General features: G+C 36.8%; 1 protein-coding gene across 1 annotated transcript in view; it reads right to left on the reverse strand.

The window, feature by feature from the left end:
* ANTXR2 (ANTXR cell adhesion molecule 2) overlaps positions 1 to 18,033 on the reverse strand; it is a 159,222-nt gene that overhangs the window by 82,094 nt on the left and 59,095 nt on the right. The window contains exons 11-12 of the mRNA XM_041757981.1: positions 15,646 to 15,724; positions 4,482 to 4,577 (exon numbers count right to left, since the gene is read on the reverse strand). Of these exons, the coding sequence (XP_041613915.1) occupies positions 4,482 to 4,577; positions 15,646 to 15,724 (175 nt within the window). The remainder of the gene's footprint in view (positions 1 to 4,481; positions 4,578 to 15,645; positions 15,725 to 18,033) is intronic.

Raw genomic sequence — 18,033 nt, forward strand, 5'->3', positions numbered from 1 at the left:
GGATGGAGTCCCACATCGGGCTCCCTGCATGGAGTCTGCTTCTCCCTCTGTGTCTCTGTCTTGAATGAATGAGTGAATGAATAAATAAATAAATAAATAATTTTTAAAAAAGAATTAAAAAAAAACTCACCTAAAACAAAATTTATACAATGCCAAGCTGAAATAAATGCATTTCATTTCCCATTGGAAAGTAATATTACTGATAACAATAATAATCAAAGTTAAATTGATCCCTAGTAATTTCTGCTGTAACAAATTACCACAATTTCAATGGATTAAAACAACAGAAATTTATTTTCTCACAGCTATGGAAGTCAGAGTCTGAACTGAGTCTTATAAAGCTAAATAAAGTATTGGTAGAACCGGTTCCTTGATACAGGCTACAGGGTTGTGGCTGTTGCTTGCCTCTCTAGGCTTCCGGTGATCGTCAGCATTCCTTGGCTAGTAGCTGCACCCTCCAATCTCTGCCTCTGAGGTCACACTGCCTTTTCCCCTCCTGGAGGCTAATCTGACTCTTGGGTTCTTAATTTAATCATTGCTCAATGATCCTTAATTGAATCACATCTCAAAGTCCCTTTTGCCATAGAAGATACCATTCACAGTTTCCAGAAATTAAGACCTGCATATCTTTAGGGACCATTCTTCAGCCTACTATGGGGGCTTTTCCAAATGGCACTGAATCCTGGAGAACCTCACCTGCCCAGCCCTTTCCCTTCTGGGAGAATCACCAACATTGGAAATCTTACCACTACTGCTCTGGGAGTTTCCCATTACTTAGGGCAGGAAAAAAAAAAAAAAATGAGAACCACTGTCTGAAATGTAACACTGTCATTTTTGAGTTTTTCATTAGAGATCTGTGAAATTTTAATCTCTGAACAATGAACAAAGCATTTCATAAGATATTTATATAAATATGAAATGACTGAATAACGACTGAATAACAATGTGTGACAAACATTAGAGCCTCTGTGCAGGACTTTTATTTCCAGACTTTCTATCTTTAAAAGATCTCCTGAGCATATGATTCCAAGGAGGTAGACTGCTGACATAATCTAAATGTGACCGAAAACAGACATTTTAAGCTGTTTTGTCATGTTTCAGTTGAAAGATTAGATTTATATGTTTGCCACTAGTACTTTAAAAACACTCGAGGATCCCTGGGTGGCTCAGCAGTTTAGCGCCTGCCTTCGGCCCAGGGCACGATCCTGGAGTCCTGGGATGGAGTCCCACATCGGGCTCCCTGCATGGAGTCTGCTTCTCCCTCTGTGTCTCTGTCTTGAATGAATGAGTGAATGAATAAATAAATAAATAAATAATTTTTAAAAAAGAATTAAAAAACCGCTAAGAATTATTTCTTAGTAATTTAACCGCTAAGAATTTGCATTGTGCAAATATGTTCTCTAAAAGAAACAAAATAAAATGAATATCCTGCCACTGATATTCAGGATTTCTTTCACAAGGCCCTTTGCCCCCTTTTTTTCACATCACCTCTTCATTTTTCTCTAGCTCATTCAGCTTCCATCTTATATGCCTATCTACTTTGTTAGCGATCCTTTGCTTTGGCCATATCTAAGATGCATTATCTGTCACTGGCTTTCCATTTCAATTGTTTATGGAAACTCAGTTGGGTTACAAACTTAATCCCCTCCAGGACTAGACCTGGGCAGACACTGCTGTAAAACAAGCAAAGCTTCTTTCAGGGGATTATACTGATCAAATCTCTCCAGTGGCTTCTCATCATCCCTGAGGTGAGTTCAAACTTCCTAAAAGACAGAGGAAGCCTCCCTAAATGGGATTCCTGCCTAAATCCCAAACCATCTTTAACTGCTCCCTTTCACTGGCATGCTAGGTAAGCCTCAGCCTAGCACTTCCCAAAGCATACCAGAATAATTCAATGTAATTCCACACACACTTCATCTGAAATATCCCACATCAACTGTAAACATCTTATTCATTATTTAAAACTCAGTTTGGGGCAGCTGGGTGGCTCAGTCAGGTCAAGAGCTCAGGGTCCTGGGATCAAGCCCCACCTCCAGCTCCCTGCCCAGCAGGGAGTCTGCTTCTCCCTTTCCCTCTGTTCTCTCTCTCTCTCTCTCTCTCTCTCTCTCTCTCTCTCTCTCTCTCTCAAATAAATAAATAAATAAAATCTTAAAAAAAAAAAGGGGGGGGGGCTCAGTTTGGAATCATCAGCCCGGTAAGGTTTCTCTGAGACAATCCCGTATGTTCTTACCGTGCTTTACAAATGTTGCTGTTGGGGCACTCAAGCTCCTTCAATTATACTTTGCCCACATTTTCTGTGTTTCCATATTAAAATGTGAGTTTCCATATCATATATCATATTATAGTCATTTTCATAACCCCAGTTCCTAATATAGTAGTGACACAGATTGCCATGGGCTAAATACAGAATTTTGCCTCTACTCTGCCTTTACATCTACTTTAGTAAACATGTGCTATGATTCATTTATACCTAAGTATAAATATAAGTTCATACTCAGGGCTAGCTGCTCTTTAATCTATAGTTCTAAATGTCAAACACAGGCAGATCTCTCTATTAAGTAGGTTTCAGAAATTAGTAAGCATTCATGTTTGTAAGGATAGGAAGCCCTCCTAACATCCTGACAACACACTTTAAAGGCATCCCTCTACGCCTTGCATAAAGAAATATACTCCATGATTACAAACTCTGCAGTCTCAGGGTTGTAATGAACCTATTCCCACCATCTGGAGATTGAGTCCTCTCTGTAACATCCAAAATTATGGTCAAGAACTATGTTTGAGCACATCTAGCAATGCCCCAAAGAAGCCTATTTTAGTTTTCACATATATTGTTTAAAAAAATCATATACTTTTACACTTTTGAGCCCTCTGATCAATAACAAATGAAACTGCAAAGTAACGAAGGAAGGAAATCCACCACTGCAAAATTTAAATTAAAAAGCCAAGGAGCACAAATCATCTCAGGGCACGTTTTTGCTTTTTGAGACTCAAGAATGCTAGACACCCTAAAATAACCGTATCTAGGATAATCGAGAATACAACAGGAAACCATTTGAGCATAAATTGCTATGGCAGAAAACTGATTAGCTCAGCAAAGAGACAGGATGCTTCTTGTCTCTACCGTTGTCGGGGTTAATTCTGTACCTCCTCTGTGGACCAACTGTTCTGAGATAAAGGATTGTAAAGTTGACTCATGAAAACAGATTTAAGTACAATTAATAATAAATAATAAATACAGGAGTAGTGCAGAGTAGTGCCTGAAGTTACAAGGAAGCTGAAATTAGTCAACAAAGGTGAAGGAGAAAAAAGGCAGTCTAGGAATACCATATACAATACCACTGTGATCTACAGAATATAAAGGGCTCCATAATGTGATCATGATAAAAGGAATACTATCAAACTAAGTAGGAGGTTAACTTTTCAATGAGTGCTTTGTCAGGATACTCTTTTCTATGAAACCTGAACAATCCAAACTGGATTGCTTGAAATGTGAACTCTACTAGTCAACATTCCACCATGTGGTAGACAGAACAATGCTCTCCCACCGAAGATGTTCCTGGAACAATGAATAATTTTCATTTCATAGCAAAAGGGACTTTGCACATATGTGAAAGTTAAGGATCTTGAGAGGATAGTCTCCTGGATTATCCAGGTGGGTCCAATTTCTCCCCATGGTTCCTTAACATTGGAGGTCCTTTCCTAGTTGGTGTGAGAGTCAGAGGGAGATTAACTATAGAAGAATGGTCAAGGAGATGCAATGTTGGTGGCTTTGAGGATGAAGGGAAGGGTGCATGAGGAAAGGGACGTGTGTGTCCTCTAGAAGCTGGAAAAGCCAAGAGAATAGATTCTTTAGAGAATCTATTCTTGTGTTGCTTTAAGTCACTAAACATCTAGCAATTTGTGACAGTAGCAATAGAAAACAAATATAAACCTGTATTCTTTCAAAGGTTTTACTCAAACATGAAAAATAACACAAACAAACCAACTGTCATAGCTTCAAAACTTCCTATTTGACACTCTAACACGTGCACATGACTTATTCCTAAAATGTTTTTCTGAGAGGCAAACAGAGAAGGTCCTGAAATAGATTTTTCAAAGAGGTAATAAAAGATTCAATAAGCACTGACAAGAAAACCTGACAGATTACCAGCTTCTCCCCACGAATCCAACAGAAAATATCATTCAACTTACTTAAGACTCTTTTGTGCTTCAGTAGAAAACCCTTTATTCCTACCCATCTTCCTCTCCTCTTCTCCCTCCAAACTTGATTTTGAAATGTTTTAGATGAAGTTTTATAATCAACATTTACTGGCATACATGTTTTCTAGAATTTACTATCATAATAACAAACTATTAAAATTCAATTTGATAACTGAAACTTTGTCGTTGTTGGAACACTAGCATTGACTCACATTTAAGGCCTTACTTTACATCTATCTCACCGCTTGACAAGAGTAGAGTTGAAAGTCCTCTTTACTCACCACTTTGCAGCAAAGAGGCCAAAACCACCACATCAAACCAATGCCCAGTAGTAGCAGCAACACCAAAATAGCAATGATGGCTGCAGTCCCGCTAGACTGGAAGAGGTAGAAGACAAAAACAAAGTGGTCAGTAAAGCATGGGGTTAAATCCCAAACACATATTTTTTTAAGGAAACACAAGATAATGATGCAGAAAGCATAATACTGTCAAATCAGATTTTCATTATATTCCTTTAAATTCTATAAATCCCCTTATATTCTATTTCATACCTGTTACGTTCAAACAGGCAATAATAAACATGAAATCTTCCCAGGTGCTATAGACAGTTTTAAATTATGCCTTAAAAGAATGTAGGAAAAATCACTATCTGGGGTTATATGAACAGGCTGAATGTTCCCTATCATTTGTCTCTGGGAAAGGGTTATTTTGATTACAAGCATGATTACTTCTAGGCAGAACTTATGTAGCATTCTTCCCTTTTGATAACAGGACACTAGATGTATTATATATTTAAATTGTGGGTCAAGATAAATATCAAAAATCACCAAGCAAGTGACAAGCCAAAGACAATAGTTCTTGTTGGCAAATGGTACATTCGCATCAATGCAAGAAAGCAACCTCATGCATTCATATATCAGATTTCTCACTGAAGCTTAAGGACTACCCACACATGGTTCTTGTGGGTAGTCCTCTGCTGTCCTCTTACTTCCTGATGTAAAGCTCCTCCTGCCCTAAGGAACCTGCTCTGGGCTCTGCCTCCAATCCCCTTCCTGTAGCGACCACTTAGTCATCTTGCACAGCTCAGCTCCAGCCATTCCCTAGGAAGACTTCTTTGCACCCTCTGGCCAGAAAATGCCCCTCTTTACTATACAATTCATAACTGTCTATACTTGAATCTTGACCACTATCACAATTTATCTATTTGTTCATTTCTGATAAACTATTTCTTTAATTTCTCTTTTCTGTCATTATTTATTGTGAGCTCTAGGAAAGCCATGAGGTTATGTTCAACCCACTTACTAATGTATACTCCGTGCTTGGCATTTAAAATGACTTACTAAGAGAACGAACTCCAGAGAAATAAGACTGCAAAAGCCATAAATGCAAAGTCTAGTATTCACTGAATTTTTAGTGTGGGGATAAAGTTCCCCAGGGGACAAGATGTCTCGCCCAAACCCCACTCTCTGGTATCCCTAGTAATAATGTTCTGTTTGGTGTGTGTATTTTTCTTTTTTCTTTTTTTCTTTTTTTCTTGCTTGCTTTCTTTTAAGGGAAAGAGTACAGAGGGAAAAGGTATAAATAAATCAATACACTCTCCAGGTGGAAATTTGAGATTTCATGGGCAGTTTTTCAGAGATACACTTCCTGTCATTCAAAACAAATAAAGGGACCCTGAGGGGCTCAGTGATTGAGCACCTGCCCTTGATTCAGATCATAATCCCAGAGTCCTGGGGTCAAGTCCTGCATCAGACTTCCCACAGGGAGCCTGCTTCTCCCTCTCATGAATAAATAAAATCTTTAAAGAAAACAAACAAACGAAAAAAACAAATAAGAAGTACAAGCCTAGAGGTCAGAGTAAGAGCCACTTTTATCCTAGAGCTGATAGAGGGGTGGCAAGGTGTGGGGGGACCCCCTGTATCCATCTTAGAAGGGCACTGTATTAATAGGTTACTTAATTTCTTGGAGCCTCTGTTTTCTAATCCATATGAAAAGAAAGCTAGTTGTTCCCAAAGCATGAAACTCTTTGTGGAAAAGTCATTACTATGATATCTCTCTTAGAAAATCATTTTGCGTATTAACATACTTATAAAGCTCTGACTGGTTTTTCAGTAAAGAAGCTCAACTTATATCAGCACAGAACCATTTTTTTTTCTCATAACATTTTAAATATCCTGTAAATCTAGGGTTCTCTAGAATCCACATAGAGAAATGCTGGGATTGATCAAAGCTGAGAGACCTACCGATGTTTAAGTGACAATGGTAGTGGCATTCAGTCAGAATATTTTATAATGGAATAATGGAATTTAAAGTGCAATACGAGGCACCCAGCACAGCTGGTTAAGGGTCCAACTCAGGTCATGACCCCAGAGTGGTGAGATCGAGCCCTACATGGTGCTCTGTGCTCAGTGCGGAGTCTGCTTGAGACTCTCCCTCCCTCTGCCCCCCTCCCAATAAACAAATAAATCTGGTTAAAAAACATAAATAAAATGCAATACATAACAACGTATGCACAAAAAGATAATAAACTTTATGTAAACAGTTACATGTAAACAACTGAGAAAAGAGAAGAGAAGGTAGTTTTCAAAAGCAGTGGCAAGGAAGTGCCAGAAAAATATACTTGGTTCAGCTAATCAGAACAATCTTTACATGTGTATTCTTTCTCCGTATCATCTGTTATTATCACAATGGAATAAAAAGAAAACAGATTAGCATAGAGCAGCATGGAGACTATCCCAAAACAACTCCATTTTTATAGATATTGATTACTAGCAGCCTTTCAGTTTTAATAAACCTATTTTTAAAATGACTAATTCCGGGATCCCTGGGTGGCGCAGCGGTTTAGCGCCTGCCTTTGGCCCAGGGCGCGATCCTGGAGACCCGGGATCGAATCCCACGTCGTGCTCCCGGTGCATGGAGCCTGCTTCTCCCTCTACCTATGTCTGTGCCTCTCTCTCTCTCTCTCTGTGACTATCATAAATAAATAAAAAAATTTAAAAAAAAATAATAATATTTACAAAAAAAAATAAATAAATAAATAAAATGACTAATTCCCAGAGCAGCATAAACCATAAAACACTCATTACTTTTAGAAATGTTCAGAAGATTAATAATCATCTACACATGAACAATTAAAGTGATCCTTTGGTTTCTGATTTTGCATCTGAATAGAAGAAGGAACAAGCATACAAGGCATTTATGTAGCTGATGGAAGGTTGCAAATTAATCACAACTGGCACCACCAAAGTATCACTTAGAATCTTTGGTAATTTTATTTATCTTATCTTTCAGAAGACAGCAAGAATAACTATGGCAACTTCACATGCACACACTATCTTTGCTAAATGCTACTGTTCACTATCTGACCATTCTTAAGGCATAGAAGATGCTATTAGATGATATTCACCATAAAGAATTAACATAAAATAGAAGAAATAAAAAGACATGGATTCATTTAGCAACTTCCTGTTGTAGAGTTTGGTTGAATGAAAATGCAAGCTCAACATTTCACTACCAATATATCTTAAATATCTAAATCAATGTCTGGCACATAGAAACTTTTGTGTGTATGTGTGTGCGTGTGTGTCTGTGTGTAACAGAGAGAGAAGGAAGTGGAGAGGGAGAGAAAGAGAAAGAGAATGTAAATACTTTACAGAAAAATTTCAGGCAAATATCTAAGTTCTATGTCCTTAAAGCCAAAGAAAACAATTCAGAACGTACATCAGGCCACTGAAGAAATACTCAGAGTGCATCTTTCTACATAGAATTCTAAACATTCATGAACAAATTGTGTGACTCTCCACAGCATTGACTACTCTAGTTCTAAACAGTAGGCAAACAGGGATATAACAGGAAAAGAATGTCAAAGAAATACATAGAAAAGTGTGATATCCTATGGGAGAAATGCTGCCAAATACATAAATTCATGTTCCCACCTCTTATGTGAGATACCCCCCCCAACCTGTTTATGTATAGAAATGAATACGGCATTCCCTACTAGCCCTTTCCCACATTAGGATCTAGTCATAGCACTCATGGAAATGGCTCACCATTTGTCTGTGCTATACAGTTTTCAAAAAAGTTCTATGAATACTGGGTTTCCTCTTTTCTTAGAACTCAAACTCTGTGTTCAGAAATAGGAACTTGCAACTAAATGATATCAATCTGCTAAAAATTTAGTGGTTACTTTTTTTTTTCTTCCTATGGATGTGTCATTAAGAAGATCAGAAAATTATTCAAAAAAAAAAAAAGAAGATCAGAAAATTGTATTGACAGAATGTAAAGTAGATGGGCTCGCCATGATAGGCAGTGAAAATTCTTTTTTTTTTTAAGATTTTATTTATTTATTCATGAGAGGCACAGAGAGAGAGGCAGAGACACAGGCAGAGGGAGAAGCAGGGTCCCTGTGGGGAGCCCAATGTGGGACTCGATCCCGGGACTCTGGGGATCATGACCTGAGCCAAAGGCAGATGCTCAACCGCTGAGCCACCCACGCGTCCCAGCAGTGAAAATTCTTGATTTTTCCTCCAATAAAGATGACTCTGTTAAGAACATTAATAAAATACTATACACATCCAGATGTAAATATATATTTATTATAGCAATATTATCATGTCAACTGACTCCAAATGTTCATCTTCAATAAAATTAAAAAGAAAATACACACTTTCTAAAGACCTGCAGACCTAATCTTTATCATATTTAAGCTGAGCATGATGGAAAACTGGTTCAGAGGAAGCAAGAATGTAACGCAACCCCACCTTGCCATTATGTATGAGACACAGTCCCTGGATGCCCCAGTCCCAGACATGAGATCAGTTAACTGGATATATAAACTCAGGCTTTCCCATTTCCATTGTTTTCATTTGCTCAGAGTCTTTATCAGAGGATGAAAGACTTCAATCGTGAAAGGGAAATAATTTCATTGTTCACATAGCTTTATAAACAAAATAAGGAAAGGTCAAACACATAGACTTCAGTCCTATGAGTAGATAGCAGGCCACAAACTGCAGACTTCAGAGTCAAATGAAACTGGCCATGATTACACATAGATCTGTGTCATGAGCAGAAGCTAAAAGTCACTTAATTTCTGATAAGTGTGCTTCCCTTTAAATCTGAGCCAGGGAAGTAGGTGCTAAAATTACAAAGTTCCACAAGTCTTTATGAAGCCCACAGGTTAGCTGGAGAGACAAACGAAACAAATAATCCCAAATGTGAGGAGATGGGAGGCAGGTACAAATAGAGACATGGAACAGTAGGGACTAACCTGGTCTGGGGTTCTGAGGAAGTAAGAAAGCCCAGGGAGAAAGTGATGCAGAATTAGTGGCCTCTTGCAAAGACAAGACAAGGACAAAGGTGGCTGGAACACAGAGTTTGAGAGGACTTGGTAGCACCTAAAGAAGCTAAAGAGAAGGTTGGAAACACACATCTCTGAAAAGTGGTAGTCCTTTTTAATACAGAGAGATTTGGCCATCCATTACAATGGATTAGTATCCGTTTGTTAGATGACCTTTCAACTGGCCATTTGTTGGATAGATCTAACTATAGTTTTGAAAAAATGGCATTCTCAAATATCTACAAAGAATAGATTGCACAAATTAGCTGAGGAGTCCAGTTTGAGACTTACTACCCAGATGATGATTCAACACATGGAGCCAAAACTCTTTTAAAGGTTAACTATGGACATACCAGAACCTTGAGCTTGAAATTAGGGTAGAAGGAATATATTCAGTAGTCATCCTGGACACATTGAGTTTTTGAACTTGGTTTGCACCTAATTTCTTGTTCTTCATCAAAAGCAAGCTTTCCAATGAAAAACTTCACTCTGCCTAATGTCACTGAAATTCTAGCTAAGAGGACCACAAAAGTATAAAAACAATCAGTCACTATTGTACTTGAAAAATAACTATGAGCCAGAGGAATCACTCAAACATTTCAAAACTCAAATAACTATTAGAAAGAAGACTCACTCAAAAATTTTCAAAGCTGTCACAACCTACCTAGAAAATAATCACAGCAACTGCAATCAAAAAAGAACGAAGCAAAAAGGGGAAATGGATCTCCACGATTTTTTTTTCTATGGATTTAGAGTTAGGGGAAGAAAAAAGAGTCAAAAAATGGGTGATAATTGCATGCTCTGGATTCTTCTGGAAGATTCGATATCAGGAATTATCAAACTATGTCCCAAAGGCCAAATCAGTGCATCTGTTTCCTAAGACCTCTGGCAAGCTATGATATTTTTTTTACATTATTATGTAGCTGAAAAAAAATCAAAGAGTAATATGTTACATAAAATTCAAATTTCAGTGTACATAGCTTTGCTGAACACAGCCTTACCCATTTGTTTACATCGTATGTTTTTAGGTGCCTTGGTGCTACAACAGCAGTGTTGAGTAGTTGTGTCGAAAACTGTGTAGTCCTCAAACCCTGAAATATTTGTTATCTGATCTTTTACAGAAAAAATGAAATTGCCAATCCCTGTTTTATATAAATCAAATTAGAACCTGTTTGCAAATAGCAGATTGCACAAGTGTTCAGGTCGGGGGTGGGGGGGGGAGACAGACTCGGATTCAATTCTCAATTCTAGCATTTACTTGACTGTGAAACTGAGCAGGGAGGGAATCTAACCTCCAGAGTCCCCAGGCCTCAAGTACCCCCCTCTCAGGGGCAGTGAGGGCTGAAATCAGCCCATGTTCTTACTCATCAAGCCAGGTGCCCTGCTGAGGGCTGGGTCTACACAACAGAAGCAGCACTTTCTAATGTGTTTGCATAAATGTGCACTAGAAATTGGAGGTGGCTCTGTTCCTCATCAGTAAAATTAAGGTAATAGGAATAGCCTCCTCTTGAGTTGTGTGTGTTAAAGTCATTAAATGCTTAGCACATGTACAGTGCTTAGCACAGTGTCTGGCACTTAATACATGCTCAGAAAACACATTCTTGATACTGTTATGTCAAAAGAATCAGAAGAACAGATGTTCCAAGGGGGAAAAAAGATATCTTTCACTATTTTTTTAAGCAGAGACACATTTAGGAGATCTTCTGAGATGGATGAAGAGAAATGACTGTCTAAATACAAATGCTTCTCAGGCTCTAATCTTAAATCTCTTAAATCTCATCCTTCATTTCCCTACTCTTAAACTAGGTGTACAGCTACTTTCACTCATTCATTTAACAGATAATCTTGGAGCACGAGCTTTATATAAGGACCAGACACTGGGAGGAAGGCAACGAGCAAGGCACAGGCCCTGCTGTCAACAACTCAAAACCGGCTAAGAAATCCCCAGAAGTAAACAGGAAATTACAGCTCACTGACATAAGTGCCTTTAACAGAACTGAGCCTGGATGCCCTTGGAGCACACAGAGGGGATCCTTTATTTGTGGGATTTCCACAAGGATTAATCAATTCCCAAAGTAATGGTGTTTTATTTTGTTTGGCTTTCAAATGCCTGTGAAAGCCAAAGGCATCATCCTATAATGAGTAATACTACTAACTGCATCTCATCATCTCTGAATATGCCTGACAGACTGAATATCACTTAATGCAATGCCTGGGTATTTATCATATTACCCACTATCCTATTCTATTTTGAATAGAAATTTAATGGACACATCAGCAGATACATCTCAAGGCAACAGTCTCACTTTTCATATCTATAAATGATAACATTACTACCACACACTAGAGGTATTTGAGTTTGAATATAAAATAATGGCTAATTCTAATGGGAAAAATGAATTATACCATGTTTATTAGCAATACAATAAAGTGAATCATAGTATTTATTATTTTATAATAATTGATTTATAGAAGACTATAAATCATCACTCTGAGCTGAAGCATCACTTGACTTCACAGTGACTTCACTGTGACCCCTCTGACCTTTTCTCCTTCACTTCTCTGAAGCACTTAATGTTGCCTTCTTTTCATATGGAATTCCATTTTCCTTTGGCTCCTTTACCTGGTTAGTGTCCTGGTTTTCCCATCTCTTGAGCTATCTATCCCCTCTTACTCACTTCACTTATTCTGTTGACCAAGATGGACTTAAATTTTCTGTCAACTTGATTAAACTTTAGATAGATTTTTTTCCTGGCAATAGGCTCCTGGTCTCCTTTTGTGTAGAAAATCTGCTTTAGAAAAGTGCTAATTGTTGGGGATCCCTGGGTGGCTCAGCAGTTTAGTGCCTGCCTTTGGCCCAGGGTGTGATTCTGGAGTCTCAGGATCTAGTCCCAGGATCGAGTCCCAGGATCGAGTCCCACATCAGGCTCTCTGCACGGAGCCTGCTTCTCCCTTTGCCTCTGTCTCTGCCTCTCTCTGTGTGCCTCTCATGAATAAATAAAGTCTTTAAAATAAATAAATAAAATTAAAATGGCAGAAAGAAAACTTTCAGAATAAAATCTTTTTCAAGTTGAATAGATCTAGCATTATGAAAAATATAATCCATATTCTTTCCTTTTTACATTTTAGCATTGACTTCTCTGCTTTAGGAACCACAGACCTATAAGATGAGCTTTAAACTCCACCTGGTAATTTTCTTTCTTTAGGCCACTGATTATCTGTTCTACATTTTCGATTTTCAAGCTTCCCTCCCAGTCTTTCTCACTCCAATCAAATAGATCACCTCTCAACTTCATTTTTCTATTAATCTATAATCTGCTTTCCCCTCCTCTCTTCTTGCCTAAATCTTGCTTTCCTTTCAGGACTTGGTTTATCCAGACTCCTCCAAGAATATAAAACCTTTCCAAAACAAACTAGTGGTTGCCAGAGGGGAGACATGAGGGGCTATGGATGAAATTGGTGAAGGGAATGAAGAAGTAAAATCTTCCACTTGTAAAATAAATGAAGGGCACCTTGATGGCTCAGTGGTTGAGCCCCACATCGGGCTCCCTGCATGGAGCCTGCTTCTCCCTCTGCTCTCTTCCTCTCTCTCTCTCTGTGTTTCTCAAAAATAAATAAAATCTTAATAAAATAAATGAAACACAGGGAAGTAATGTACAGCACAGGGAACATAGTCAATAATATTGTAAAACTTTGTGTAGTGACAGATGATAACTACTTATATACATTTCAAAATGTATATAAATATCGAATCACTATGTTGTACACCATAAACTAATTATGTCAACTATTCTCTAATTAAAAAAAAAAACAACTTTATCTGTTATTCTTTCCCTTCTGCTTTAAGCTCCTGAAAGCCATTCTCTTTTTTATTCTTTTTCAGTAAAAATCATGTGGAATTTGTTGACTACTTCATTCTATACAACTCACAAATGTGTATCTCCAATCCAGACCTCTTTCTAGAATTCCAGACTTGTGTATTCAGCTGCTTTTATGATATTTCCACTGCGAATGGCTATATAGACATCTTTCACTCAACATTTCCAAAACAGAAGCTGCCACTTTTTCTAAACACTGCTCTACCTGACAACAATGCATCCTTCTAGTTGCGCAGGTGAAAAGTTTAGAATTATCTTTAATGTTCTTCTCTCATAGCCACATATAATCTGTCTACGCATCCCACGTGCTCCACATTTACTCAAATATATCCAAATCCAATCACTTCTTACCATTTCCACTGCTGTCTTTTTAGTGGGGCCATCCTCCCCTCTCTTAGATTACTGAAACAGCCAAGGACTTGGTCTCTGTATTTCCACATTTGCACCCCCTGCAAAGTCTATTTTTACACAGTAGCCAGAATGATCTTTTCAAAGTATTAAGTCATATCATGTCACTATCCAATGGTTCTCCATTTCACTCAGAAGAAAAACTCAAATCCTTGCAAAACCCTACATAATATATTCCCCTCTGTCCACCAAGGTTGAAACTCCTGCTCGCCCCAGCTATCTCCACTCTAGCCTTCCTTTAAACTGGTCAGATAGAGTGCTTCCTTAGGCTTTGCTCTAGCTGTTCCTGCTGCATAAAAAACATTCTTCCCTTGGGGGGTTTTCAGGGTTCACTCCCTCACCTTCCTCAAGTCTTTATTCTTTGACAGAATAATGAAAATTTCTTTGATCCCTTACTTAATATAACAACTTGCCCTCCACATTCTCACTGACACAACCAACGTCACTTTTTTTAAAATCACCTTACTCTTAAACTTGAGTCACAAATGTACTCTTCCTGAGAACCGGAAAGGCCTAGGAAGACTTTCAGAAAAGTACATGACTTGTAAATTCCAAATGAGTCACTTAATCTCAACATCCCTGCACACCAAAATTGTGAGTGGTTATAGAATACAAAAACTTATATTCCTGCTTGCATGGAAGAGAGGTGAAATAAGATGTCTTAGAGGCACAGAATAAGAGGAAGGATGGCGAAAGAACGCTGTTTCAGTGAGCTAAACACTGAGAAACAATATTACCACAAATGTTTGTTATCTCAACCACATCCTGAGAGACAAGGAAATCTGCAAATTGCAACATGAATTACAAATAAAAAGAGAAAAAAAAAAAAACTAGGTATTTTCAAAACAGAGACAGGTGTTGATAAAGACTTATCCAGAGAATTCAATAATGGCCCAAGGGTCCCTATAGATGTTTGTTTTCCTTGTAATGTTATCTTACAATGAGAAAGACCATTGTCTCTATACAGATAATATTGGATTATTTTGTTTTTGGAAGGAAGGATATCTCTCTGATTAAAAGATCAAAATATAAAACTGTGAGACCATGAGATATGAGAAAATGTTTTGGTTTATAATTTTGGTCTTTTGAAGGGCAAGAATTTAGGGGGGTTTTTTTGTTGTTGTTTTTGCTTTGGTTAATGCACTTTTTCAAAAAATACTATACTCATAAAAATAATAGCCATGTGATCAGTTCCTTTTAGTGTTATTTTCATGTTCAACAATCAAATATCAAAAAAATGAACCCCAAAACTTATCTATAAGGAAAATACTGTCTTAACAATGAAGTTTACATTCTAAACTATTGCATCTTAGGTAATACAAATTAATCATCTCAATCAAAACAGAGTTCTAATCTAGATATATCAAGCTATCAAAATCAAATTACTTACTCATATTAGAAAGCACCAACATTTAAAATAAACAAAATGTGAGGTCATCATTAAGATATACTAATAATTTCAAAAACATAATCAAGTCTTAGACACAATTCAACCTTCATGAGAGAAAAAACTGTATTCCATTTTGATATTTAATGTTTCAAGGAAAATGCTTCATTGGAAAATCATTCTCCTACCTTATTTTTAATATGACTTGAATTTCATAAATATCAAAATAAAATTTGTACTATCTTAAAATCTCATTTTAATAAGGCTAAAGGTTAAAAAAAAATCTAAAATAAATTCCATACAGAGTTTTTGTGGTAGTCTCCACTGTCATTGTTTACATGTTCCTTATTACAGCATGCAACAACACTGACGATCCATAAATTATTTCTGGATGGAATCATTTTTAAAAAGTAACTTTATGCAAACTTTTTACTTACACATTCTGTGGCTGTGACTATTAATGAACTCGAGATGACAGATTTTCCTCCATTAAAGCTCACCGAAACATCGAGAGTTCTGAAAGAAAATGAAAAAAAATCATTAAAAACAAATTAAAAACCAGAGGATTATAGGAGGTTTTAATTTCCGTATGTAATTCAAAACTAGTAAGAAAGTCTATTTTTGATCAGTTATCCCAGCTTTTTCCTTTCATCCTTTGGTCCAGTCCTTACTTAGTAGCCAGAGGCAAATCTCTTAAATGATCTAATCGTTCCAGAGGTATTAATGTAAATAGGAACATTAAAAAATTCCTTGAGAGAAATCCTAAGACTGTTTTCACCAAAACCTAAAAAGAAGAAAAACCCTTACTTACATCCTATTTAGCTTATTTTTCCTATCTTCAGACATTACTATCATCGTAAGATTATTAAGAATAAAAAATTGGAAATAATAAACCATTCAAGGGTAAAACATAGAGAAAGTGATAATACAAGAGAAATAAGCTGAATAAAAAAGAGAATGCAATTTCCTTGTGGGTATTTATTGTAGATGATCCCAGGACATCAAAATATCTCAGCAAAGGTAGAAGAAAGAATAATTTTTTTCATGACTAAGATACATCAAAGTTAGACTGCAGCTCTTATTTTGGAAACATGATTCAAACTATAAGACAATTAGTAATAATTAAAATTGTATTAATTCAGATTCTAGTAATTAATTATTTGGGATCAGTCAGCCAGGAGTTGGTAACTTTTTAAATTTTTTTAAAATTTTTTTAGAGAGAGAAAGAGCACACAAAACATCAGAGGAGGTGCTGAGGGAGGAGAGAGAAAGAATCTTAAGGAGGCTCCATGCCCACCACAGAGCCTGATGCAGAGCCTGATCTCACGACCTTGAGATCATGACCTAAGCCAAAACCAAGAGTCCAGATGCTTAATTGACTGAGCCACCCAGGCACCCCTGGTAACTTTTTTATTATTAAATAGCTCTAACAAGGGAAAAAAATAGCTCTAACAAGATATCAAAGGGCAAAAAAAATGACAAGGATATTTTTAAATATTAAGGAAATAGCCCTTTTCTAAAATAGTTTACACAGTATATTATCCTATAATGATTAGTATACCAACATTTCAAAGCTATCCACTCATTAAAGTAGAAAGCAGTAGGTAACATTTTGGTAATCTAGCTCCTATGCAGTGGCATACTCCCATTCTCACAAAATATTCTAAATTCCAAGAATTAATAGCTAAGATACTTTAGCTATTACTGAATTACTGAATTAGTAAATTACTGATTACTCTGAATTAGTAAATTTTGTTATATTTAGAAGATTTCCTATCTCTTGAATTAAAAGCCAAATACTACTAGATACAGAGAATTATGACAAAAGAGAAGCAATCTCAAACCACAGATAAAATTTTCAATTATGATGCCAGAGAGGGGAGATAAAGTATATTATTTAGTCCCTGCTATGTGCCAGACACCACCCTCAGCATTTTATGGATGTTATCTCATTTAATCCACACAATAGCCCTTAAAGTAAGGAGTAGTTTCACAGTTGTGCAGATGGGGTACAGAATGCTCAGAAATGCTAATTACCCTTGCCTAAACTGGTAAAGCTACATAGGGTTCTAACTAATTTTGAAGTCTTCCCATCAAACCATACAGGCTTGCTGAAATCAAAGTCTTTAATGTGTTTCTTTGCTCAATGTGATATGTAGTTTGGATTCATACAGGACAGAGCCACCACGAAAGATACTCCTAGCAAACTTGGAGTTGAACTCTTCTTCAAAACTCACAAATACTCCTATTAAAAATATTTCTTGTAAATTATTCCCTCCAAAATGTTAAAAACAAGTTTAGCTATATCCAGAAACAAATGAGAACTTAAGGTGTTTACATCAACTTGTTTGAACTTTTGAACTAGTTCACTACAGAATGCCAAGTGGTTTATTTAAGAAAGAAAACTTTAACCCAATTTGCTTATTCTGCAGAACTGAGTCCCTTGTTTTGTTTTATTTTTTTTGAAGACAAAGCATAGTTGAATCCAAAAATAATCTCTCCTGGTTTCCAATTCCTCTATTTTTAAAACATGTACCAGAAAGCATATGACATGGTAGGCATGGTTTTAGTTTGGGGGAAGATGATCTGATTCACAATAATGTATGATTGCTGCAAGTAATCTTACTGATTCAGCTTTCATGGGTTCAGTATATATAGACTGAAGTTGTTTAAAATCTGGCACTTAGAATTCACCAGAAATAAGCCTTTTCTCTAATTAATGAAGGAAACATTAAAAATATTAATGCTTCCAGACTGAAAAAAAAGAAAAAAAAAAAACGAATGCTTATCTAAGTGGAATAAGAACAGAAGATGTATCTTACAAC

The sequence above is a fragment of the Vulpes lagopus genome, chromosome 6, assembly GCF_018345385.1.
Source record: "Vulpes lagopus strain Blue_001 chromosome 6, ASM1834538v1, whole genome shotgun sequence".
Lineage (NCBI taxonomy): Eukaryota > Metazoa > Chordata > Mammalia > Carnivora > Canidae > Vulpes > Vulpes lagopus.